The 25763-nt window shown below is 35.0% G+C and overlaps 1 protein-coding gene across 2 annotated transcripts in view; it reads right to left on the bottom strand.

The window, feature by feature from the left end:
- fand (Pre-mRNA-splicing factor SYF1 fand) overlaps positions 1–25763 on the bottom strand; it is a 425180-nt gene that overhangs the window by 192109 nt on the left and 207308 nt on the right. For both annotated transcript variants that reach the window (XM_090399826.1, XM_090399816.1), the window contains one exon: positions 12963–13063. In XM_090399826.1, the coding sequence (XP_090255952.1) occupies positions 12963–13063 (101 nt within the window). The remainder of the gene's footprint in view (positions 1–12962; positions 13064–25763) is intronic.

The raw sequence follows: 25763 nt of genomic DNA, 5'->3' as shown, positions 1-25763 counted from the left end.
AATTTCTGCAAATTGCATTTTGTTAACCTGTCTTCATACTCAACATTCTGAAGACCGTCATCTCTGGACCTTTTCCAATACATCTTCATCTTTTTGAAAACCAGGTGACCAAATATGTGCACAGTAATCCATATGTGGCCTGATCAAAGCCTTATACAAGGGAACCATAACATCCTTATTTTGGCAAGTCAGTGCCCTCTGCATCATTCCCATTATCCAGCTGTGCTGTCCTGACAATTTTAGCAATATGACCCCAATCACTCCCAGATTTCTCATCTCCTCTACCTCTTTCCAAGATATTTCCACCAATTGTGTACTCAACATCTTCATACCCAACATTTTTATTTGCTTCCGAAATTTCAAAACCTTACTTTGCAACACTAAATGACAACCCCACTGATTTATCCATTCAACCAGTGTATTCAAGTCCTCTTGCAAAGCAACGGTATCCACTCTACTCCCGATAGCCCTCCCCAGTGTCAAATCTCGTATAGAAAGAATTTTGTACAAAATTCTTATATACTGATTTTACTTAAGAAAGAAAGTCAATACAAAATACTTGTAGTTTAATTAACAATTTTTCATAAGTCTTTCATGTAATCTGGTAAAATATTAGAATGAAGTGCTAAATTATTTGACTATCAATATTGTACAAATAAAGAGATACCCCAGACAGGATTAGAAATGTGGACCTGACGCTATCCCCAGGCGAGAAGTTCAGCAAGTTATGGGGTTTTCCCGCCATGAATCAGCAATTTCGTAGGGGGAGAAGGAACCCCTGGTAGAATGTCCGAGGAACTTGATCTGAAGAAGTCCCAAGGTCGTGAAGGTAGAATAAAAAGGAGACATGCTCTCTCTCTCTCTGTGGCTGACTTCTTCTGGTGTTGCCTTGAAGAGGTTCCTAGTTCCAGCCATTCCAAGGATGGGGGAAGGATATCCTGCTAGCAGCATTTCGACGATGACAGGAGTTTTTTGTAGGCCTGTTCCGGAATCCCATCGCGAAGTTCCTTAAGCGAGCTCTGAGAATGCTGTGTCGTCGTTGCCGTGGAGTAGTGTCCGTTGCAGTTCTAATGGGAAAGCAGATTTTATTCATGATCTCTAGGATCTTGAATGCTGAACTGGCTGGGACAAGTTTCAAGTAACATTAACGTAGAACTGTTATGGATTGTGACCCTTAGAGCAAGGATTGTTGATTATATAGTTGCTAGCATTTTGTAAAATTGTGAAGTTGGAAAACCGCACTTCTAAATTAGTGTGTAATAGTTATATACAGAGTTCTGAGCATTTGTTAATGTTAAAAGGTTATTGTTAAGAGTTAATGCTTGAAGGAGAGATTGAATGTGAAGCTTAAGCATAATTCTGTTAATGATCTGAGTTGAGTTGAAGCATGTGTGAAACTAACCACATGTCTGACGTATATGTAAACATAATTATTTATCAGTCGTAGAAAAGCTGTTTTAATTAATTTAAGAACCAGACACGTGCGTTGCATTGTCATTTAGCAGAATTGATAAGAACCAGATAAATTTCATATGTGTGAAATCTTTTTCCTCTTAATTTGTAAACAGTATCTTAGTATGAATAAATTATTTTGTTTGTTAATAACTTGCCTGATTTTGACTTACCAATGCACTTCTCATAAAAATATAGAACCTGTGTGTCCTTAAAGTTAACCACGACTGACTAATAGTAACTTTCAAACATTGCTTGATTTAGAACTAAGTTTTAGAGATAATTCTGTGTTCCATTGAGCATTTCTCTTACATGTATACGAAAAACAAATAATTCCTTTGTGTAATCTTTAATAGCACAGTCGTTATACAAATAAATTTTTAAGGATCAGTGTAAGAGAAAGTCAGCTAGATAGACAAAGGAATTGGTTCCAGCTAGAGGCAATTCCTGAAATCTATCTCCACACACGTGAAAGTAGCATAGTTATGACCTTGAGAGGGAAGGAATGAAATCTATCTCCACACAGGTGAAAGTAGCATAGTTATGACCTTGAGAGGGAAGGAATGAAATTGTAGACTAAAGGATTAAAGGTGATAAGACTAGCTCAAGCAACAATTACAACTATGAGTAAGACTGATAATAAGAGAAATGTAAAAAATAATATTGAGATATAATAATTCTCATAGACAAGTTTATACATTGGTTATGCATTACTAAATCACTTAAGGAATTGAAAACGTACATAAGAATGTAAATTAAATTACACTTTAATAAATATTTCCGATATTTCAGCAACGTCACGTTGCATCTTCAAAAGGAACTTACAAAAAAGGGACGTGCACGTAGGCACTACAACACAGTAACTGAGAATGAAGTGATAAAGCTATTGTTCTACTAAAACTCCTGATGGTGCCCCCTACTGGGCTATGTAGGTGTTCTTGGCCGTTGGACTGAAGGTCTGCTGATGTAAGCCTCCCAAATTTGGGACAGTCTCATGCAACCAAATTTGTTGATATTTGGAGAGTTTCTTAGGGCTGAGGCTGATTCCATGAATAGTCTTTCGAATTTGAACTTGCTATGGATATTATTATTATAGCTTTCTTTCACCGTTTTCTGTGGCATGTATCCAGAGCATGGTCTGCAAGACCAGAGTTGCAATATTTGTGAAACTGGATGTAGTCCTTGTGTTCTGTAATTCTGATATTCGCTGTCCTGCCTGTTTGGCCAAAGTAAGGCAGTTTACAGCTGCAAAGGACCTGGTATACACCAGGTAGGTCTAGGGGAAGTGGTTGGCCTTTAGTAGAGCAGATAAGGGATGCCAATTTTCAGTATGGTCTGTAACAGGAGGTGATGTTTTTTTTAGATTTTGGTAATTTTTTTCCGAGGTGCCTCGGATGTAGGGAATGGTGATGGATTTAGAGTAATCCTTGTAGTGACTGGGGGGGGGGGGGTTGTGGTTTGTTGGTTTCAATATTTTTTGGATTTTATGGGGGAGGGGGGGGGGCATTGGCTGAGAAGGTGTAGAGGATGTGATTTAGATCAGTGTTTAAGGACTTGTCGTTAGAACAGATTAGTTTAGCCCTGTTGTATAGTGTTTTCACCACTCCATATTGTTGTGAAGGGTGGTGGTGGTGGTGGTGGGATTGTTGGTGAATGTATCTGCCTGTATGGGTGGGTTTTCTATAAACTGAGAAAACCAAGGTTCCATGAGGCTGGTGGGTGACTTGTGTGTCTAGGAAAGGGAGGCTGTGGTCTCTAGTCTTTGGTCAAGTGTTTTACTTCTGACCCAGCTCTCAGATCCATAAGGTAAAACTGATTTGAACAAACACTGTCTTGTATACAGCTAATTTAGTGTTGCGACTAATTTCTCTCTTATTCCATATCAATTTATTCAATTGACTTCCCACCATACCAGCTTTGCTGATTCTGTTGTCTATTTCTATACTGAATTTACCATCTTCACTAAAAATCGTGCCTAAGTAGCTGAAATGTTTTACTTGTTCCACAGATTCTCCATTCACAGCACAGTTGACATTTTCAACAATTCTACCTATTTTCATTGTCTTTTTAATGCTGACCTTCATACCATATCTATTACAACAGTTATACAATTTAGTCAGTGAATCTTGCAAACTTGTAGCGGATTTATTCAGAAGTATAACATAGTCCGCATAAAGCAAAGAGATGACATTAGCAGCTACAATTCTGATATCATGTTTAATACCACTTTCCTTTATAATGCGATCCATATAGATAATGAATAACAGAGGGGTTAATGTATATCCTTGTCTCACACCAGATTTAACATTAAACCATCTTCCTGTACTTCTTTCAATTCTAACTGCCGACTTACAACTCAAATACAGACTCAGTATTGCTTGATATAATGCCCCATTGACACCATATAACTGTAGCATATTGAATAGCTTCTCTCTTGGCACCTTGTCGTATGCCTTTTCCAGATCGACAAAACTTAAATACAGATCTCTGTTATATTCCCCTGCTTTCTCGACTATTTGTCATAAAGTGAAGATCTGATCCTGACAGCCTATATTTGGCCTGAATCCAGCTTGTTCTTCACCAAGCTTTTCTTCCAAAATTCTTCTCAACCGTTTCTCAAGTATACTTGCATAGATCTTGCCAGGAACACTCAGTAGCGAAATACCTCTGTAATTCTCACATTCAGTTTTATTTCCCTTTTTATATATGGGCACTGTTAGAGCTCTACTCCAATGATCGGGAATTCATCCCTCTGTCCAGGCTTTCTGAACTATGCAGTGCAGCCAGTGTAAGACTTTTATACCACCGTACTTCAGCATTTCTGGTCGAATATCATCAACTCCTGCTGCCTTTCCACATTTCAAGCCTTTGATGGCTTTTTTTACTTCAAGTATGGATATGTATTCCTGACCGTATGCCTGTGGAGTGTTTTTTACCACTGTGCTATCACTGCTTGTTTCCTTTAGCAATTTTTCAAAGTAATTACTCCATACTTCAAGGATATCTTTTTCTCCTGTTTTCTTGTCACCTTTATCATCTCTAACTTCTTTTACAGCACTCTTTCCTCCATTTTTAAGCTTCTTCAACAACCTTTTTTATTTATTTTTGTATGTCTGACAATCATTTCCTACTCTGCTATTTAGATCCCCAACAAGGACCAACTTTTCCTTTTTCATTGTGTCAGTTGCTTTTTCTAAAGCCTCAAAAAATTCCTCCACTTCTACCTTAGTAGAACCTTCTGTGGGACCATAGCAACACAAATAAGTCTCATTGTCCAGTTCCCCATTCTCATATTTGCCCACATTACTCTACTTGAGACTGCCTGCTATTCAAGAAGATTAGCCTCGTATTTTGTGTTTAATACTGTGGCTACTCCTTCTTTTCCTTGATTGTCATTGCCTAAATATAACATTTTGTATTTGTTGCTCAGAAACATCTCACCAGTTTTTGTCTTTTTTGTTTCAGTCACTCCTATTATGTTGATCTGGTACTTATCTAATTCCTCAGATAGCTCCATTTCTTTGCCATTCAGGCTTCTTATGTTGATAGTACCGATCTTTAACTCTGGTGATGCTGAGTTGGGTTTTGTTTTCGGATTTGTTCCAATAGCTGACTTTTCGCTGTTTGCCCTGCTTCCCTGGCAAAAACAACGGGGGACTTGTTTAACTGGGTGACGCTCCAGCCAGCATGAAATTTTGTCATGTTGTACCATCATTTTTTATTTTGGTTTAACCAATAAGAATACAATTTGGTCTTCTAAATCCCAAATTGCCAGCCCATTTTCGTTCATTCATTATCCAAGTAGATACCCAACAGTATGCACCACGAGAAGGTGAGAACCGGACATTAGGTCAGAAGCCCTGGTCTGTTCTCTGCATTCCTTTAAAGGCTATGTGGAGGTCTCCTCTCAGTTATACAGCTTTGACCCTTAAGCAACATTGACATTGAATTCTTAAATGTAATTTTAAGAACTACAGAATCGTATTTCTGCCATTCGTATCAAGATTCAGAGATTTAATTAAAATTAAAGTTAGCCTCCATGTAGGATTGTGGGTGAATGATTAAATGCATCATGTAATGTTTGTCAGAAGTTGCATCCAACAATAACATAGTCAATGAGACTTTTCTTATTCTTTGCCTCTTCTCTCCATGTGAATTTGTGCACATTTTTATGTTGGAAATTGGTGTTAGTAATAACCAGTCCATGTCCTGAGCAGAAATCCAATAGATATTTGCAATTATTATTAGCTTTGCTCTTTTCACCAAATTTTCCCAAAATATTTTTGTATGTCTCACAATCATTTCCTACTCTGCTATTTAGATCCCCAACAAGGACCAACTTTTCCTTTTTCATTGTGTCAGTTGCTTTTTCTAAAGCGTCAAAAAATTCCTCCACTTCCACCTTAGTAGACCCTTTTGTGGGACCATGGGCACAAATAAGTCTCATTGTCCAGTTCCTCATTCTGATATTTGCCCACATCACTCTACTTGAGACTGCCTGCCATTCAAGAAGATCAGCCTCGTATTTAGTGTTGAATACTATGGCTATTCCTTCTTTTCCTTGATTGTCATTGCCTGAATATAACGTTTTGAATTTATTGCTCAGAAGATCTCACCAGTTTTTGTCTTTCTTTTGTTTTAGTCACCCGTATTATGTCAATCTGGTACTTATCTAATTCCTCACCTATTTCCATTTCTTTGCCATTCAGGCCTCTTACGTTGATAGTACTGATCTTTAACTCTGGTGATGTTGGGTTGTGTTTTCAGATTTGTGCCAACAGCTAACTTTTCGCTATTCGCCCTGGTTCACTGGCGAAAACAACGGGAGCCTTGTTTAACCGGACAATGCCCCAGCCAGCGTGAAATTCTTTCCTGTTGTACCATCATTTTTTATTTGGGTTTAAGCCAATAAAGAATGTAATTTGGTCGGCTAAATCCCAAACTGCCAGCCCATCCTCACTTGTTCAGTATCCAGGCAAATACCTAACAGGGTGCACCAAAGGAAGGTGGGGATTGGACATTGGGTCAGAAGCCCTGATTGGTTCTCCGCATTCCTTTTAAGGTTATGTGGAGGTATCCTCTCAGTTATATAACTTTGACCCTTAAGCCCCCGTTGTTGGTTCTGTCCAACCTAATTTTCTCAGAAGATTTTGGCTAGATGTGGTGAAATAGAGTTCATGGATGGTTGAGATTCATCTTTCCTTTCTGTTTTTATTCAGTGTTGCTATGAGCTCCTTAGCAACAGTTGGGTCTTTAGTCTCTTCATATTTGGGTAAAAGTTTCTCAGTTTCTCTACTCCAGCACAGGATGTATTGTTTTCTGTAGCCTCTAGGAATAGAGGCTTTGGCTGCATTTTTGATTAGTTTAACAAATCTTGGATAGCAATTAGGGGTAGATGGAATTGCTCGATTTGTTTTCTCAGATGCATTCCGGTTGGACCTGCAAAGTTTCCATCTTGTGATTGGTGCCTATCTCTATTAGTGTAGGACAATGCTGACTGTTAGGAAATGTGTTGAGGATGGTTCTGGCTGTTGGCAGAGGATGGTCATCAGTCTTTAGAGAATATGCACAGATCTAGGGTGCAGGTTCTGTTCCATCTGGCTGAGTGGAGAGTGCCTTCCTGCTTGGTATCGTAAATCAAATACGGGTTATATGTATCCATCCAGTTAACTAGATTATTACCATCCCCGGTTGCTAGAGGAATAGCCTCACATGGCATGATGAGAGTTGAAATCACCAATATAGATAGCATGGTGAGGCGGTGGCTGGTCCATTTGATCAGGCCAGGACTGCAATAATCAGACCATGAAAACGAGGCATAAAAATCGTGAAGATCATCCCAATTGGGATGATCTTCACGATTGATACAAGGTTGAGCTTCACGATTGATCTTCACGGATGATACAAGGCTGAGATTAGCTAGAAGGATGATATGTAGAAAAGGGAAACATGGACAAGGCTATGGTCAGAGATGGTGATCAAGAGAAGTGCCTATTTCAACAGTGTATTTTGGAGGGGGAGCTGGTTAAGAAAATATCCTGTGTGTAAAAAATAAAAATTTGTATCTTCAGATATTACAGCATTAATCTTCAGGTATTACATCATTACTGATGTAATACAAATTTTTACATTTACATAAGTTATACAAAAGTTTTAAGTAAACAATTCAGCTTCTCTTCCAGCTTGATCTGTGAACAGAAGAGAAGTCAGTCATAACTATGAATGTTGAAATTCGCAAGGAAGATTATCTTAGTTTGGATGTATATACCGTATGTGATCAACTTTCAGAAATAGATCATGAAAAAGGTAAAAATAATAATCAAAATTAGGAGACCAGTACAGCTGCAAATGAAGGTAAGAAAATCAGGCAAGGAAATCTTGAGCCAAAGCAGATCACATAAGGGAAGCTCTAACGTGGGATATCAAACCTAACAAAAGTATGTTCCACTCATCTAACAGAAAGCATCATGCACTATAGAATGTTTAAGTGAGCTGCAGCCACGGAGAAGGCCAGTTGAGGCTCAGTGATGAATACAATTGGATTTAGATATCTGTAAGAGGTGTTGCACATCATTAATGTTCTTAAAGTCTATGTCGAAAGGTGTTTTTTTTAACACAAGTGTTGTTGTTATTTTGTTGGATTTTTTAAAAGTATATTTTTTTTATTCATTTTTGTTGTTTTAGTTTTGATATATTTTTTGAAATTTTATAATTATTATTTGCATAAGAGTCCACTCTCATGTAAAATGAGCATTGAACTGCCAGTTGGCCAGTTCACCCACTCACTGTTTTTGCTCACACCCTGCTTATAGCTTCCAGGGATGACTGCTTATTCCATCCTTGTCGCCTTCTACTCTATAAAAAATTTCCTCCACATTAATCTGGCATGAACTCCTCACTAATGTATATATCTCATCCCTCAACCTGTCCTCATATCTCTCATTTAAAAAACCTGAAATTGACCAAACCTTCTCTGGACCCCTCTAATATATCCTTGTCCCCTTGAAAACCAGGCAACCAAATTTGCACACAGTAGTCCATATCCAGCCTCATAAAAGCCTTGGTGGGAGATATTTTAAGTGCCAATTTTTTAACATTCAATTTTTTTATGCTGTCTTTCACATTAGAATATTGGGGTGTGCAATAGGAGAGAAGAACTTACAGACATAATTCCCACACAGGCAGTGGTCAGACTCTAATACATGTACTCAGCTGGTATTAAATTCACCAAGTCCTGATATACGGGGTGATGCTAAAAAAATAAAACTGATTGCAGAATATGAAAGTGTAACTCAAAAAGTTTTATCACCTATAGAATTAATATTGCAAAATGCTAAACAACTTCAACATGAGCAGTGGTACATAAGATGTCCAAGCGATAATCACTTTTCCTCCAAGTGTTCTCCATCATTTGTAGTGTAACTGCATCGTAGCAACAATTCTTTTCTTCAGTTTATTGAATGAGGTCACATGGGGCTGGTAAACAATGTCCTTCATGATGTATTACCATAAGAAGAAATCAAGGGACTTAATATCAGGTGAGCATGCAGGCCACAGAATCGATCACATAAGGGAGATTTCAGGTGCGATGAGATCTACCATGGGATATCAGACCTAACAAAAGAATGTTCCACTCATCTAACAGAAAGCATTATGCACTATAGAATGTTTAGGTGAGTTGTAACCAGAGAGATGGAAAGTTGAGGTCCAACCCAGCATCCAGGAAAATGCATGTCAAGAAATTCTTGGACAATGTGGCAGTGCTTCATCTTCCTGGAACAGAACATCTGGGTGATGATCTTCCAACTGGGGTAACAGTTGGAAGATCAACAGCTGTAACATGTCCAGATAGTTCACCACCATCACTATTTTTTCCACAAAGAAAAAAAGGGCACCCAAAACTTCCAAACAAGAAAAACAACACCAGACATTCAGCTTTGGACTATCTCTTTTGAATACTCGAATGCAATGAGAGTTTTCTGATCCTCCTATTCCACAGTTATGATGATTTACCCTGATATGCAAACCATTGCTTCATCACCAAATATCCATCTCCAAAGGCAATTTTCATCAGCTTCCACTTTTGATAAACTGTCTTGCGCAAATTGGAAACTGTGGGGTTAATCATCCAGCTGTAAAGCCTGCCATAATCTGCAATTTGTAGATACAAAGTTGAAGGTAGTTATGAACAACCTTCCAAACAGTTATTTGTGATATATCTAACTGCAAAAAAGCTTGTCTAATTGATTTTTGTGGGCTTCGATAAAATGCTTCCTAGATTTGATCATCGTCTTTCGAAGTGCCCAGTCCTCCCACTCCTTTTTGGTGTTAAACACTACCAGTCTCTTCAAATTGCTTTCACCAATATCGGATACCATTATCAGAAGGTGGATGTTTTCCATACTGAGTACTGTAACAACACTGTATTATGATAACAGACTTGTTTCAAAAAACCAAAGCACACATTACTTTCTCTTGAACAGTCACCATTTGGAAGTAAGATGTCATATTATCTCCCAGACATCAATGCAGCAAGTACAGTGTTGCCAAATAAAACTTTTTGAGTTACACTTTCATATTCTATAAGCAGTTTTATTTTGTTCTTTTCAGTTTGAAAATTACAGACCACGGAAATCCTGACAATAATTTAGAATTACACTGTACTTTGCATAAGCTCAGCAAATAAACAATTTTTTGATCTGGACACACCTGTTCAGCTACAGCTAATCAATATTACAGCTAATCAATAAAGGGCTTTCCTGTTTTTGCAATTATTTCTGCTGATACATAACTAATGAGATCCCTAATTAATAATGTTTCTTAAACATGTTTTGTTGAGCAATCAAAGAGCATTCAAACTGTTTTACTTTTCCTAAATTCACTTAGCCAAAGAATCAAATTATCCTTTATGATCAATCACTGTAATGATGCCTCAATATTACATTTCTTTCATAACGAACATCTTTGACAGATAAGACACTCCATCTTACTTTCCACTTAAGAAATCTAAGTATTTATTAGAACAGTCATTTTAAAAAATGTGCAATCAGTGCCACTTTAGATTTTTAGGTGGCATGATTCTAGAATAATGCACTACAATTTACGGATGACAGCAAATCATCTATTCTGTGTGTCACCATGTTTATAGATTTGCTTATTTTTCCAAAAGAAATTCAATCTACTGACCTCCAAAAGTCTTTTGACTCCATACAGGTCTGTTATAATAAAAATAAATTGGCCAATTTTACAGTAGATCAAATGTGCCAATCATTTTGGTTTACTTTCAACGACTCATATTACTAAATACTTTTTATTCAACTCAAAATTCAATCAACCAGTGAATGTTTCTGAATTGTATTGCATTTTTTTATCTTCAACATTTTATGCCACAGTGAGGTCCTTTTATATTTTAAGTATTATAAGTAAAAAAAAAAAAAATAAATAATAATAAAAGTTTAATACCGACATCTGATACAAATAATTTTTCAATCTATTCACATCATCAAAAATCTATTTAAAAAATCAATAAACTAATGTAGAGGTTGTAATGAAACTGTGTTTGGTTAGAGAGAATGATTCATGTGCCTACATGAATCATTCTCTCTCTCTCTCCCCCTCCCTCTATATATATATATTCACTAAGCATAAAAACCATCATAAAAAGGATACTAAAAAGATATTTTGGAAGTAGAGGTTTGGAAATTTACTAAGAAAGACTTCTGACTAATGAATCCATTTCTCTGTCTTCCTGTATTGCATTCTTCCAAACCACAATGCCCAAAAACTAAATGCAGAACTCAGTATTAAAAAAACACAATCATCAAGAACAGTAATCCTTCCTAAGCAATGAACTGTAAGCATTTCTACTTTTGAGAGCTAGCATGCCCACCAAAATATTGCTACTTGGAACACATGACTTTGCTAGCAGAGATACATTGGTGTATCTCTGCTACATAATGGTAAATTAAGTCTGGGTGCATACTTGTTTTGCTGTCCTTAAACTTCACATTTTATCATTTTAATTCATTTATAGCACATTATTTTATAGGTAGAAGATTAACACAATTCAGAGTTAAGCAGAAATTAAAAAAAAAAAAAAAAAAAAAGACAGCAAAAAACTACAACTATATTCTAACAATTACACATTATAGCTTTCATACAAAAAAAGCATGAAATAAAATTCACTTTTCTTGCTTTACTTATATCAAATGTTTAAATAATTAGACATCTGTGTGCACTTGAGTGATTGAGAGTATACACACACGTGAGAATTACAAACTCATCTACTATATCAAGAGGATTTGTAACATTGGCGAACACAGGTAGTTTTTAATCATTTTTTAATGCAGAAAAAAACATTATCCAGGTGCTAAGTGACAATATCATCAATATAAGGGAAATAGTGTTCAGGTAGATATTTGTTAATTTATTTTCCATTATATACCATATGATATCAATATTATCAATGCTTAGCAATTAGTCATAGATAATATTTAATGTTTAGTATTTCAACATTCCAGATTAGTTTTACTCTCTCATTTTTTCCAGAATGTAACATAAGTGATTTTTTTGAGTTAACATATCATGCAGAAACTAAACATTTCTACTTTTCAAGAATAAAGTTTTCAAACAATCTTTCTTTTAAGAATAAAGTTTTAAAACAAACAATTTTTTGCAAACTGTGGTACAAAACTACAACTTTATTATAGATAATATATTTGTAATTTTGTGCCACAAATATACTGAACCAAACATGAATGCCATTATGTTGATGTCATCTTGATGCCAATATTTTATCAGGTGCACTTGGAGATGTACTTCAAGAGACTGATTTTCATATGAATTTTCTTAAATGACTACTAAAGAGATCAGATTTCAAGTTGTGGAACACCCTCCCTACAGCCTAAACTTGGCCCCGACAAACTTTTGGCTATTTCCTAAATTGAAGACTCATCTCAATGGCATTAATTTAAAAATGATGGATAGATCAAAAAAGAAGTAAGAAACTATCCTGAAAACAAGCTGTAAAGATTGGCTACAATGGGTATAAGTAAATTTATTATGCAGTGAAAGAAACATATTGAAAGGGACGGAGAGTATGTTACAAAGAATTGTCTATGAAAATAAAGTAAGAACTTCAATTTTATATTTTCTTTTTATTTCATTGATATATTTCTTTTGGGTGGAGAATATCACATTGGAGGCATTAGTTCAAAACATCTCTCATAATTATTCATCAGTCATAATTATTTAACAGATAAGCCACATTCGAAATTTATATTTAGTGATCTGAAATTTTCAGAATACCCCTGGCTGATCTGATTTTAAAAAAATATGTTTTTTGGTGATAATTTGTTCTGCTGTTCCCCACTGCGCAGGTTTACAAACACCACAGATTGGGAATCAGTGCTTTTAAGTCCTTAAAAACAGAAATCCTACAATGGATAAAAAATTAGACTAAAGTTATTACAATTTGTTAAATATGACTATAAAAATATTATGTTACTTACTCATGCCTTAACTCCATTTCTGCATATTCACACCAAACTGCAGCAAGGTCATCAACTTTGATATAAGGAACTTGAGTCGCCTTCTCAAGTATAATTCTAGCCTAGAAAGAAATTTAATATTTTCTCAAATGATAATGTGCAAAAAAAAAAAAAAAAAAAAACCCTAACAATACACATCACAACAGTCAATTGTAACTTTTTATTTAAAGACCTATTCTAACTTTTATAATTTATAATATATGAGAAAAGAAATTAACAAATGACACACAGAATGCAAGGATAGCAACATTTAAAAATGCAACAGAAGACAGCCATAAATAGAATGGTCATAAATGTATTAAAATTAATTTTTAATAAGGTACAAAAAATAAAAGTGAGCAATTAAGGATATATAGTTGAGGTTTAATAATTAAAAGTGTACGTATATATATATATATATATATATATATAGAAAGTTTTTTACCTTGGGTATAATAAATGTTAAAAATACCAAGCAATTTTAAACCTGGTTTTACTCCATTTCCCAAGTAAGCAAACAGACAAACAAGTCAAGTTTGCGCCTGCAAGTGATGCAAGTCTAGCTGATCCTACAGGTAGCGCAAGACCAGGTTTAAAATTGCTTGGTATTTTTAACATTTAATATACCCAAGGTAAAATACTTTCTACATTTATATCTCCTCCAGAGATTTTTATTTAATAAGGTTAAAACACCTTATGGCAACTTGTTCTGGTAAAATACTTATAAGCTCTGTATTACTAAATCTTGGTATTCCTAGCCTAGCTCCCACTGATGAGACCTCAAAAAAGGTCGAAACCGGTCTGGGTAGTGGCCTCTTGCCTTTAATACAAAACATCATGCATCCCCTTCTTGGAGATGTGTTTTGGCATTAAGGGTAAATATTAAGATTAGTGATCGGAGCTTATGCCACCTTTACCATGAGTTGCCTTGGTCTTGCACAACCTGTAGGATCAGCTAGACTTGCATCACTTGCAGGCGCAAACTCGACTTGTTTGTCTGTTTGCTTACTTGGGAAATGGAGTAAAACCAAGTTTAAAATTGCTTGGTATTTTAACACACACACACACACACACACATATATATATATATATATATATATATATATATATATAAAACTTTAAAGGCAGAAAATACATTTAATACTCTATGGAATCAAGGGCACATCAAGGAAATCCATACCTCACCTACACAGTCATACCTTCTCTTAAATGCATTCACACTAGATGTGCTCAGCTTCAACAGTCAAACTTCCACTCCTTTATGATTATGCAAAAGAAAAATCTAGTTCTCTTCCCTCCCTTAATTGCACACAAATGTAAATTCCACAGTTATCCCCATGTCCTCTCTCCATCTTCCATATAATGAAAAATTTTATCAATTGATATCCTGTAATGCCCTTTCAAAAGTTTATATGCAGCCATCATATAACCCCTTTTTCTCCTATCTACCTGGGTCTGCAGTCAACACACTCTTAATCTATCCTCATAATCTATATTCCCTAATCCTGCTATCACCTTTGAAACTCTTCTTTATTCCTTTAGAACTCAGGAGACTAAATCTGTGTGCAGTAATCCAGATGCGGCTTGTACCAAGACCTTATAAAGAGGCTAAATTACTTCCGTATCCTTATATATCAATCTTCATTTCAACATTGCAATTATCCTCTGCACTGTATTTGCAATTTTTAATATATGATCCTTGAACTTCAACCTTTCTGGTTGAAGTTCAAGGACACTAATGTTTATATTCAGTTTACCTTATCTAACTTACAAAATAAAACAATACAGGTTAAACTATCCTTTCGCTATGCCCAAACATACTTTTGACCTTTAAGACACTCTCATATGAAATACCATGCGCATACATAAATCTCTAACACATGAATGCTTATCAAATAATAAAAACTAGTTTACTCTTATTCTATTCTGATATGTACTAAAGTCCTAGTATACCTTCAACTGTCCAGTAATTAACAATGATCGCAATTATATGCGATTTCAATTGATACAAGATCTTACAGTACCTTTCTAGGATGAACCCTGGTTTTCACGATATATACCTTTTGTGCTTGAATAAAGGACATACACAGGATCTTCTATTCTATCACTATGGAACTCATCACGTGGGCACGGACTTCTGTATGGATTTCCCCTTCCCTCGATACGAGTACTGGATGACGAGATACATAGACAATTCCTTCCTTCTTGTAACTATACGGTGTTCCTCGTCTCGTGCAATAGGAATACAGGAGCGAATTCCTGCACACTTTGTTTCCTTGTTGTGTTGGACGGAGATAACTCCTACGGCGTCACTCAGGAAAACTTGTGTTACCTATATGAAAATTTTGTGAAGAAACTCTGAGGAAAAAAAAAAAAGCCTTGTGTGTGTGTGGGGGGGGGGGGGGTTTCCTAACCCTTTTATCTGCATGGCTCCTATTGGCACCTTCTTCAATTTTTTTTCTTCCCCCTACTGGAGTCGATCTCACTCACAAATTAAAGTCGTGTTTTTCTGCCCAAAACATACTACGGTTCCTTGCACGCGACTCTCACGTGATGACATCTCACTTCGGGAATTAACCTTGAGCGATTGTCATTTGTTTTAAGCTAGCCTCTTTACTAAATTAATCCCCTTTTTAGAATTTACTTGAATATTTCAATCTCCTTTTTTGCAAGTGTTAAACTAGCCTCTCACATACAAATTCTTATCTCTAATCTTCTTTGTTTTACTTAACCTATCTTTTTCATATCGTTTTTTTTTGTAATAAGATTCCCTTTTTTATTATTTAGTTAAACAATTTCTGCTAATTTATTTTACTTGGATGCAAGCATATTATCTGTCTAAATATTTTGTATTAGCTACTTACATAGGATTTTATATTTTTATTTTCTTGTTACACCATGATAACTGAAATTATTACATTCTTGGTTATCAGGGTGTAACACTTCATTGTTTATTGATTTTAAATGTAAACTATTCTGAATGTTTATTATCTGAAGTTCTACTTCAGCTTGGTTTATATCAAACAGCCCACTAATTTTATTTGAAATTACTGTGATGTTCAAGTTTTCTTGAAACGGATTATTGATAAAAGATAAATCATTTCAGTTTTATTAAAATCTTTAAATCTTGAATTTATTTCTTCCTCGACTAATTCTATTTCACGAATAAATTCTTTTAAATCATAGCGAAGCATTTCTTGATTTTGTTCATAAAATTTAATAAATATGGGAGATGTCTAAATTCACGGTCATTTATATTTTTCTTTAATAAAACTAAGTGTTATTGGAAAGTTTTTATTGAACTTAACATGCCAATTAAATTTTTATCTCTACCTTATAATTCTAAATTTAAATTGCTTAATTTTGTACAGAAATCTGCTAAAAATGATAAGTGTAACAACCATCTTTTATCACTCAATTGTGGATAAATATCTCCTTTTTCATCAAGAAAATTTCTTATATCGTTAATAAATACAAGAAATCTTTCTAAAAATTGACTTCTGCTGAGCCAGTGAACATTATTGTACAACAGAAGTTCCCTATCATCTACCTGTAATTTAAATAACCGCCGTAGCAGGGCTTTTACTCGAACAGAATTTACAATTTTAAATGTAATATCAAAACATCTTTTGTGTTTAATCTTTTACTACAGTACTTGTTGGTGAATAATACAGTGGTACGTTAAAAAATCTGGATATTTGTCATCGTTTTTACATAATGAAATGAAGCCTGATTTATTACCTATCATTGCAGGAGCCATCATTAGTAATAGACACAAGTTTAAAAAGAGGAAGTTTGTGTTGTGTCACAAATTCATCAAATGCCAAAAAAAATGTCTTCTCCCCTAGTCCTTCCCAATAATGGTATAATTTTGAAAAGTTCTTCTTTACTTGAATAATCTTGAAATACCATGCGAATAAATACCATTAACTGAGCAATATCAGTGAAGTCGTTTGATTCATCAAATTGTAATGAAAACACAACACACTTGTGACACTAACTGAGTATTCAGATTGGCACTTAAAATTTCAACTCTTCTCATAACCGTTGTTCTGGAAAGTTGTAAATCTTCAATATTCGAAATGATTTCATTTTTATTTTTAAAATCAGAAAATAAAGATTCTGCTGCTGCAAGAAATGATTCTTTTATTAATTTTTTTGCTTTTGCTTTTTTTTTTTTGCTTTTGCTAATAAATGACACACTTTCAAAGATGCAATAGTGACTGATATTGGTTTATTTATTTCTTTCAAAATCATATTTTGTTGGTTGTCCAGAAAGTCCTGCCTTTAAAATTTATAATTTTTGATTTACGTATTTCGGAATTTTTGGGAAAATCTTCATCATGTTTTGCATGTAGCGATCGAAAATGTCTCTCAATATTACCTTGTTTTGGAATTGCTACAGATGAATTACAAATCAAACAACAACACTTTCCATTTACCATTGCAAAGAAAAAATCCGTTTCCCATGCCTTGTGAAAATGATACATCTTTGATTTCTTTGATATACTCATGATTATGCTCAAATTAAATGAAACGCATACGATGTGCTTTTGTTATATGTCTACTTTTGCTATCCAGTCGTTACTGTGACATTGTAAACTTTTATTATTATTTAACTTTGTATACTTGTAATTTCTATTAATTACTTGATGTCTTTTACTCTATACTTTATTCTCCATTATTCTAATTTGCTGTGTGCACTTTTTCTCTCTCTCTCAGAATCTCTCTTGTGTATCTTATTACATGCTATGTTTATCTACCTTTTTCCTAAGATATTAGAAAATTTATTTAAAATGAGACTGCGCCATTAATATCTTTGATTAACAAAAAGAACTCAAATATACGGCTGGTAGCTTTCTCTCTCTCTTTCTCTAACACAAATTCCTACATTAAAACTTTCACAAACAGTTGTAGTCTATTCCTTTTCTTAATTTCACACTTTGGCCAACTCACTTAGATTCCCGCTCAACAAGTCCGATTTATTTTAGAAACAGTGCAGTTGTAAATAAACAAATAGGCAGCACTCTTTTAACAAGAAAGTCAAATGACTATTACTTAAATTAAGGGGATATTAAATCCCGCATTGTTTTAAAAATGAATAAGAAACTCAAAGATCAGAATCAGAGAGTTTCTTGCCGAATATAGTAAACTATAAAGTATCGGCGACACTAGCGTTAGCCAATGCAAGTGATCCTAGTACGTAGTACCATACCGGGCAGCTTGTTGCAAAGGTGGTAAAGTTCTGATCGCTATTCTTAGGTATTTTCCATAATGTAAAAACACATTTCCTAGGAAATGTATGCTGTTATTACATTATGGAGGGAGGTCACTACCCAGACCGGTTTCAGCCTTTTTTGAGGCTTCATCAGTGAGTAGCTAGACCTAATACCGAAGTGTATAGCGAAAAGAACTTATGTACTCTGCGAACGAGTTTCCCAAACAGGTAGCATTAGCCAATGCAAGGAGGATCACTTGCATTGGCTAACGCTAGTGTCGCCGATACTTTATAGTTTACTATATTCGGCAAGAAACTCTCTGATTCTGATCTTTGAGTTTCTTATTTGGTTTTAAAACTATGCGGGATTTAATATCCCCTTAATTTAAGTAATGTTTTCATTGCCGAAATGAAGCTTATTAGCTCTTTATTCTTAAGTAACTTAATGGTTGCCTGTTTGGGAAACTCGTTCGCAGAGTACATAAGTTCTTTTAGCTATACACTTCGGTATTAGGTCTAGCTACTCACTGATGAAGCCTCAAAAAAGGCTGAAACCGGTCTGGGTAGTGACCTCCCTCCATAATGTAATAACAGCATACATTTCCTAGGAAATGTGTTTTTACATTATGGAAAATACCTAAGAATAGCGATCAGAACTTTACCACCTTTGCAACGAGCTGCCCGGTATTGTACTATGTACTAGGATCACTTGCATTGGCTAACGCTAGTGTCGCCGATACTTTATAGTTTACTATATTCGGCAAGAAACTCTCTGATTCTGATCTTTTGAGTTTCTTATTCGGTTTTAAAACTATGCGGGATTTAATATCCCCTTAATTTAAGTAATGTTTTCATTGCCGAAATGAAGCTTATTAGCTCTTTATTCTTAAGTCAAATGACAATTATTTACATTTCTATGAAATATACATAATTTTAACGTTAGGGAGATTGCTTTCTCTATCCATCTATAAACACTCTTTAGAAAAAATTAGAACCTTCTTTCTTCAACATTAAATACTTTCTTTAAAACATAAGGTTACCTACTCTGTTTACAAATTTTTACTTATTAATCTCTAAGCTTACTCATAAAGAGGTTACCTAAATCAGTGTTAAGTTATCTTTACACATTTGATATCAACCTCTAATATGGCAGTTGATTCTCTTATGGACATTTCTTAACACTATTAAACATATATCTTAAAAGTCTTTACTGAATCAACTATAACAGGAATTATATAAAAGTTTTGAACTTACAAAGGCTCTGTATCTCACATTCAGTCAAAAGTCTTTCACTAAAAGTTCTATGGCAATTCTTTAGTCTCAGATCTTCTTCAGGAAATTTTGGATCGGCTGCATCTCATTGGGAACGTAGCAGGCTGTGGGCTCATTCAGCTCTGGCAAAAGGTTACTCTCCCTCAGTGAAAAGAAAAACTTAGGAGCGAAGGTGGTTTGGAAAATTTGCCTTGCCTTTTCTCCTCTGCTTGGGCTCGCCAAAAATGCCTGGACGACTGCCTTCTTTTTCTGCCGTTACAACAGCTAGAACTGCTGCCAACTGTTAACCTGATCACTCTCTAGCTTGGAAACTTTTCTCTGGCAATTGGAACTCTCCCTTTTGGCAATTTGAAACCTTCTCTGCGGCCTAGAAGTGATCTCTCTCTAGCGACGTCTCGAACCAAGAAGCTCTTTTCTGAAAGCAGGAAACTCCTCTCTCGAGCAACGTAATAAACAAAGGATCCGGGCAGCCTCTCTATCTCTCTGATGGCGACGCTGGACTCGGTGGCCTCCTCTCTGACAGCAATTCTGGAACCGAGACCCCTTGTGCTCGCTTCAGTCCATTTTTATTAGGCCTCCTCTGAGACCTCGCATTAAGTTTGGCAACCCCCAAAGAATCAGTATGAGTCTTTCATCTTAAGTTTCAAGTTCAGCAGGCCTTTGGTTCTCCTCCGCTTTCTTTTGATTGTAAGTTGCCATCCATCGGAAAGTTGGTTGAACTCTTTCTGACTTACTTCAGAGATGTTTACACTTAGAGCCTACAAGCCTTTCTCATACATACAAGTTTCAATAACAATCTTTCTAATGCCGCCATGTACAGCTTCATCGACAAAAATATTGCCTTTGTTTTTAACACTAACATATTCTTATTAAAATAGTATATACAGTTAGCTTCAAAAGAGTTATTTACAAAAACATCCAACACAAACTATACCGAGACAAACAAAGTTTTTACAATATTCACATTTTTACAACATTGACTTCCACTGATCCAAATTAATTCATTTACCTGGACTTATAAGAAAATTACTGATTTGACAATTTTAACGAAAAATAAATAAACAATAGCAATACTTAAAGCGAATTAAAAATAATATACAAAATAATGATAAATAAAATATTGTGTTTTCAATTTTAATTAAATTTGTAAGTAAGGAGGAATACACAAGGGATCGACCAAAAATCGCTCCACGATCTACTGGTTGATCGTGATCGATGGGTTGAATACCCCTCTTCTATGTTATTCATTATCTATATGGATCATATTATGAAGTGGTATTAAACCTAATATCAAAATTAGGATGCTAATCTCAGCTCTTTGCTTTATGCAGTTGATGTTATACTTCTAAATAAATCTACTACAAGTCTGTAAGATTCCTTGACTAAATTGAATAACTGTTGTAATAGATATAGTACGAAGGAATGCAATAATAAGACAAAAGACAATGAAAACAGGCAGAAGCAATGAAAATATCAACTGCATTGTGAATGGAGAACATATAGAACAAGGAAAACATTTCAGCTACTTAGGCAGGATTTTTAGTGAAGATGGTAAATTAAATATGGAAATAGACAACAGAATCAACAAAGCTGGTATAGTAAGAAGTCAACTGAATAAATTTATATGGATTAAGAGAAAAATTAGTCAAAACACTAAATTAGCTGTATACAAGACAGTGTTCAAACCAATTTTAACTTATGGATCTGAGAGCTCGTTAGAAGTAAACACTTGACCAAAGACTAGCAACAGCAGATATGAGAGTCCTGAGAAAAACTAGTGGTGTGAACAGATGGCATCAGTGGCAATATCATATTAAAAACAAGCCTATTAGGAAAGAACTTGACTTAACATGATTAGCATCCAAGAATTTGTTCGCAGAGCTAATTTCAGGTGGTATGGTCACTTAAACATAATGGGAGAGGAAAGATTAGCAAAACAAGCAAAATTGGTCTTCCTCTGGGTCTTTTTCCTGCCAACCTGGCAGGAAAATGACCCAGAGGAAGACCAAGATATAGGTGGATTGACACAGTAAAAGTGCCTTAAAAGATAGAAATATAAGATCTGATAATGGAGTCTTGACAGGTAACAGACTGATTTGGATGAAAATTGTAGATAGGAAGTTAGTAATGATGTAAATTTCTCATGTAATACTATCATATCCTGTACACCTTGAGGGTACATGTCAGGAATTTGATGATGATGATGATATTTCAGAACCTTACACATACTAGAAGCTGAGAGATGAAGGAGCTGGTTCTTAGGGAAATAGATAAGGACAGCCAGTTTCAAGTGGGACATGAAGGCAATGCGAAGACTATTTTTTTTTTTTTTCAAAATTTGTTCTGGTATACTCCAGACAGAGCAAATAGTGATCACATTACTAAGATTCATATGTAGAGAAGGACAAGAACTGGAAGAAGGGTTAAGCATTTTATTAATCCTGCTGGAATTGTAGTCATCAGATAAGAAGGTGTAGCATATAAGGTTAAGTCCAGTAGTGCCATGCCTCAACAGTGCCATTTTTTTTTTAACTAGTCATCAATTTCTGTTCCACTGAGACATATCTCACAAATGAACTGAACCCCATATGCCATGTCTTCTTATCTAATTACAGTTTCAACAGAATTAATAAAATGCTTAAGCCTCCTCCTCCAACATTCTTCATCCTTCTCTATATAATATAAAAATTATAGTAATATAATCACTATTCCTAGATCCAGGGTATATCAGAAAAAAAAGAAAAAAAAAAGCCAGAATTTTGAAAGAATAAAATCTTCAAAGTCCAAATAAAAACTTCCAAGTCCTACATGAAAAAACTAACTGCCTTTAACCTGCTATGGAGAAAATTGGAAGATCAGTCAACATCTACTTAGAAGAAAATAAATAAAAAATATCTACAATCATGACTATGGATACTCAGGTTTAGTCATGCTTTGGATGTCAATATATGTGGCATAAATGATGTCACATAAATGGGGAAAAAACTACTGCTTTGTTGCAGAAAGTTCAAATGTTTTTTTTTTGTTGTTGTTGTTATTTTTAATTATAATCTGCAAAGACTGTTAAAAACCAACCTAATTTAAATAAGTACTGATGTGGTGAACTTCCTAAACTATAGGAAACAGTAATTCTTAGGCATCCCGAGTAACAACTTAGGCTTCATACAAGCACTCACAGAAGATACCCTTCCTATCTAGGACTCTGTCTACTAAGTTTCACTTGAGTTTGTGTAGCATACATGTGAGTGTTACAATGTATATTGTATCCCCCTGAAGATGCCTCTATGACAAAGACAAAATGCTCGAAGCATTCAACTAGTTGTTAATGCATCTCTTGTGCTGTTTTCATTCAGTTAAACACTGATAAGTAGTCATGGAATAGTGGTTGGGAGAAAAAAAAATGCTAATGCCTTTTTATTCCCGTATAGGGAGTAGGCGAGGCCATTTAGCCCTATCTAACTTTTGGAGACTGAGTGGACAGGTCAATCTCCACTGGCAGCCAATCAGAGATAGCTGGCCCAAGGCTATCACTAATTAAGCAGAACATAGTGAAGAGAGATGGCTCAACAAGTGCCGCCATTTCGTGGTCCCTAACTCTAACACAATATATTTAATGTCTGAAATAATGTGGGTTCTACAGTCGATTTTCTTGAGTTTACAGGACAAAAAACCCGAATTTCTGGAAGAAAAAACCCGTTTGCCCGTGCCAGAGAGATCGACTAACTCAGGAACTGGTCGAAAAACAGCTTAGAAAAATTTCCTCTCGTCGATGACTAGATTCGAAACAAACTCTTCCTTCGTGCATTCAAGTGCCACATCCACTGAGCTACACAGGCTCCTGAAAAAAAAAAAAAAAAAAAAAAAAAAAATATATATATATATATATACACAAAAGTAACATATTTGTATAATGTGGAAAGTCAGCTGGAGTAGATGATATCTGACCAAAAAATGCTCAAATGAGTATATATATATATAATATTGAGGTTAGATGAGTAAACAGAGCAGGAAAGAAATGGACATAGAATGAAATCAGGCAAGCATTTTGTTATGGAGGAGATATAAGACAGTTATCTTATGATAGTGATCAGATACTCAAACATAAACTGCAGAATAGAAAATCACAAGCTTAGGAGAGGGGGAGGGGATATGCAATAAGAAATTGAGAAAATCCTTCCATTTTGTTGCAAGCAAGCAAGCAAAAGAATACTCACAGAAGGATACTTTTGTTTCTTATAATGATGATGTCAATACACTCATTTAACTGGAAATTTCTCTCACCAGAAATGGTTGTATCATTGAATGAAAAACTCAAGTTTCAGCAAAGAAAAACTGTCACCTTTGGATACTATATACCAAATACCGTCTTTTTCTGTGTATAAGACGAACCCTACTTTTTCGAACCCAAAATTAAAAAATCAATATTTTAAACATCTCCACTGTCTAATCATACACTTTGTGGGAGGAGGTCCAAACTGTCTCTCTGAAGCTTTATTTCCATGTTCTTTTGTGTAATTGATGACTTTTAACTTGAATTTTAAAGAATATGACAATCGTTTTTTTATTTTCAGACATTTTTATGGTCTAGTGCTCAAAATATTGTTAATGCATTAACTTACCCCACCAACGAGTTGCAGATGTATGAATGCTTTTAGAGTTCTGATTGGTTTATCAGAATCAGCCCTTAATGATGTCAATCAACAGAGTTAAAAAGGCTAGTGATTGGTGGAAGCCTGTTCGCAGAGACAAGGTACTGGCAGTTTCGCTATGGCAACAGCAGTATCTCAACTGGTTACCCCCCCCCATGTGTAAGACAACTCCCAATTTTTGGTCTCGAAATTTTAGAAAAAAGTATCGTCTTATAGACAGAAAAATACGGTAACTCCTTCAGTTGAAAAATACTTATAATGGTTCATTATATCAGAAAAATAAAAAGTAGAAAATAAGGAAATAAAGTGGACCTACATCAGGAGAAAATGTACTGAACTTTACATTCCCGTACTATCATCGACAGAGTATACTAACAGTAATGAATAATCAGTCCTTTCCCCATAAGAGTTGCATGACATCTAATCCTCCCACCTCAGATCAAGAAGGGAGGGGCGATAGTCAGTGTTCAAATAATTTGTTAAAATTGCAAATAACAAACATTCGGAATCCATGATTTTCAATTTTCCAATGATTCAAAAGTTCAAACAATACTATCTACTTGTTAACTAATTTTTATCCATCTCATTAAATACCATTCGCTATCCATTTGCCTTTTTTTTTTTTAAAACAAATTCACATGTGGAATACCATTAAATGTCTTGCTAAAATCTAAATAAAATGAATAGTGATTTATTTAGATTTTTGCAAGACATTTAATCTTGATAATCTTAATATTTATTAGTCTCTCTCCCTCAAAATACTTGAAGTAGAAAGGGATATCAAAAACTTGAAATGTTGAAGATGCAACTAGAGTAGATAATATTCAACCGGGAATGCTCAAATATGGAGATATAAAAGTTTTGCAGTGGCTACACTGCATAATTCAGAGGACCTGGTTAGAAGGTCAAATTCAAGATCATTAGAGTAGAGCCCATATAATTCCAATCTATAAAAAGGGAAATAAAACTGAACGTAAAAATTACAGCAGGATTTCTCTACACTCTAATTTATGCATGCATATGTAAAAAGAGGCTAAGAAAAACTTTGAAAGTTTTTAAGGCACTACACTGCAAAAGTGGGAGAGCATGCTAGAATCAGAACCAATGCTTGACTCAATACAGAGGAGAGCAATCAGACTTATTAAAGACGCTGCACTATGTGTATTCTACAAATATTTCCATGGAAAATATTCATCTGAAATAGCACCAATAATTCCTCCACTTAGTACTATGCTCATTGGAATACATGTAGCTGCTGCTCAACATTCCTTCACAATGCACCTTGAAACTCACAGAACAAGTTTCTCCTCCTTCTCCTTCATCCCTGCAACTGCTGTGTAACTGTCTTCCCCTTGTTGTGTTCCCCAGGGAATATGATACACAGTCATTCAAATCAAATGTGAATAAGTATCTTCTTCCCGACCCACCACCCATACACGGTACTAATGTACTATAGGTTGATCAACCAACCTGTCGTGCATGGGCTCAACATTAAAAAAGAAAAAAAAAAAAATAGATGGTGTCAACATCAGATTTGAGATAAATAGATAAATCAGATAAATAGTTGAGAAATTGGAGGAATAACAAGAATATGTACTTAAGCTTTTATTTCTGGAAAATGCATATGGCAAGGTGACAAGAAAA

The sequence above is a fragment of the Typopeltis vanoorti genome, chromosome 1, assembly GCF_054136105.1.
Source record: "Typopeltis vanoorti isolate ZY-2024b chromosome 1, IOZ_Tvanoo_1.0, whole genome shotgun sequence".
NCBI lineage: Eukaryota > Metazoa > Arthropoda > Arachnida > Uropygi > Thelyphonidae > Typopeltis > Typopeltis vanoorti.
The sequence above is the reverse complement of the archived record's forward strand: the minus strand, read 5'-3'. Positions and strand labels throughout refer to the sequence as shown.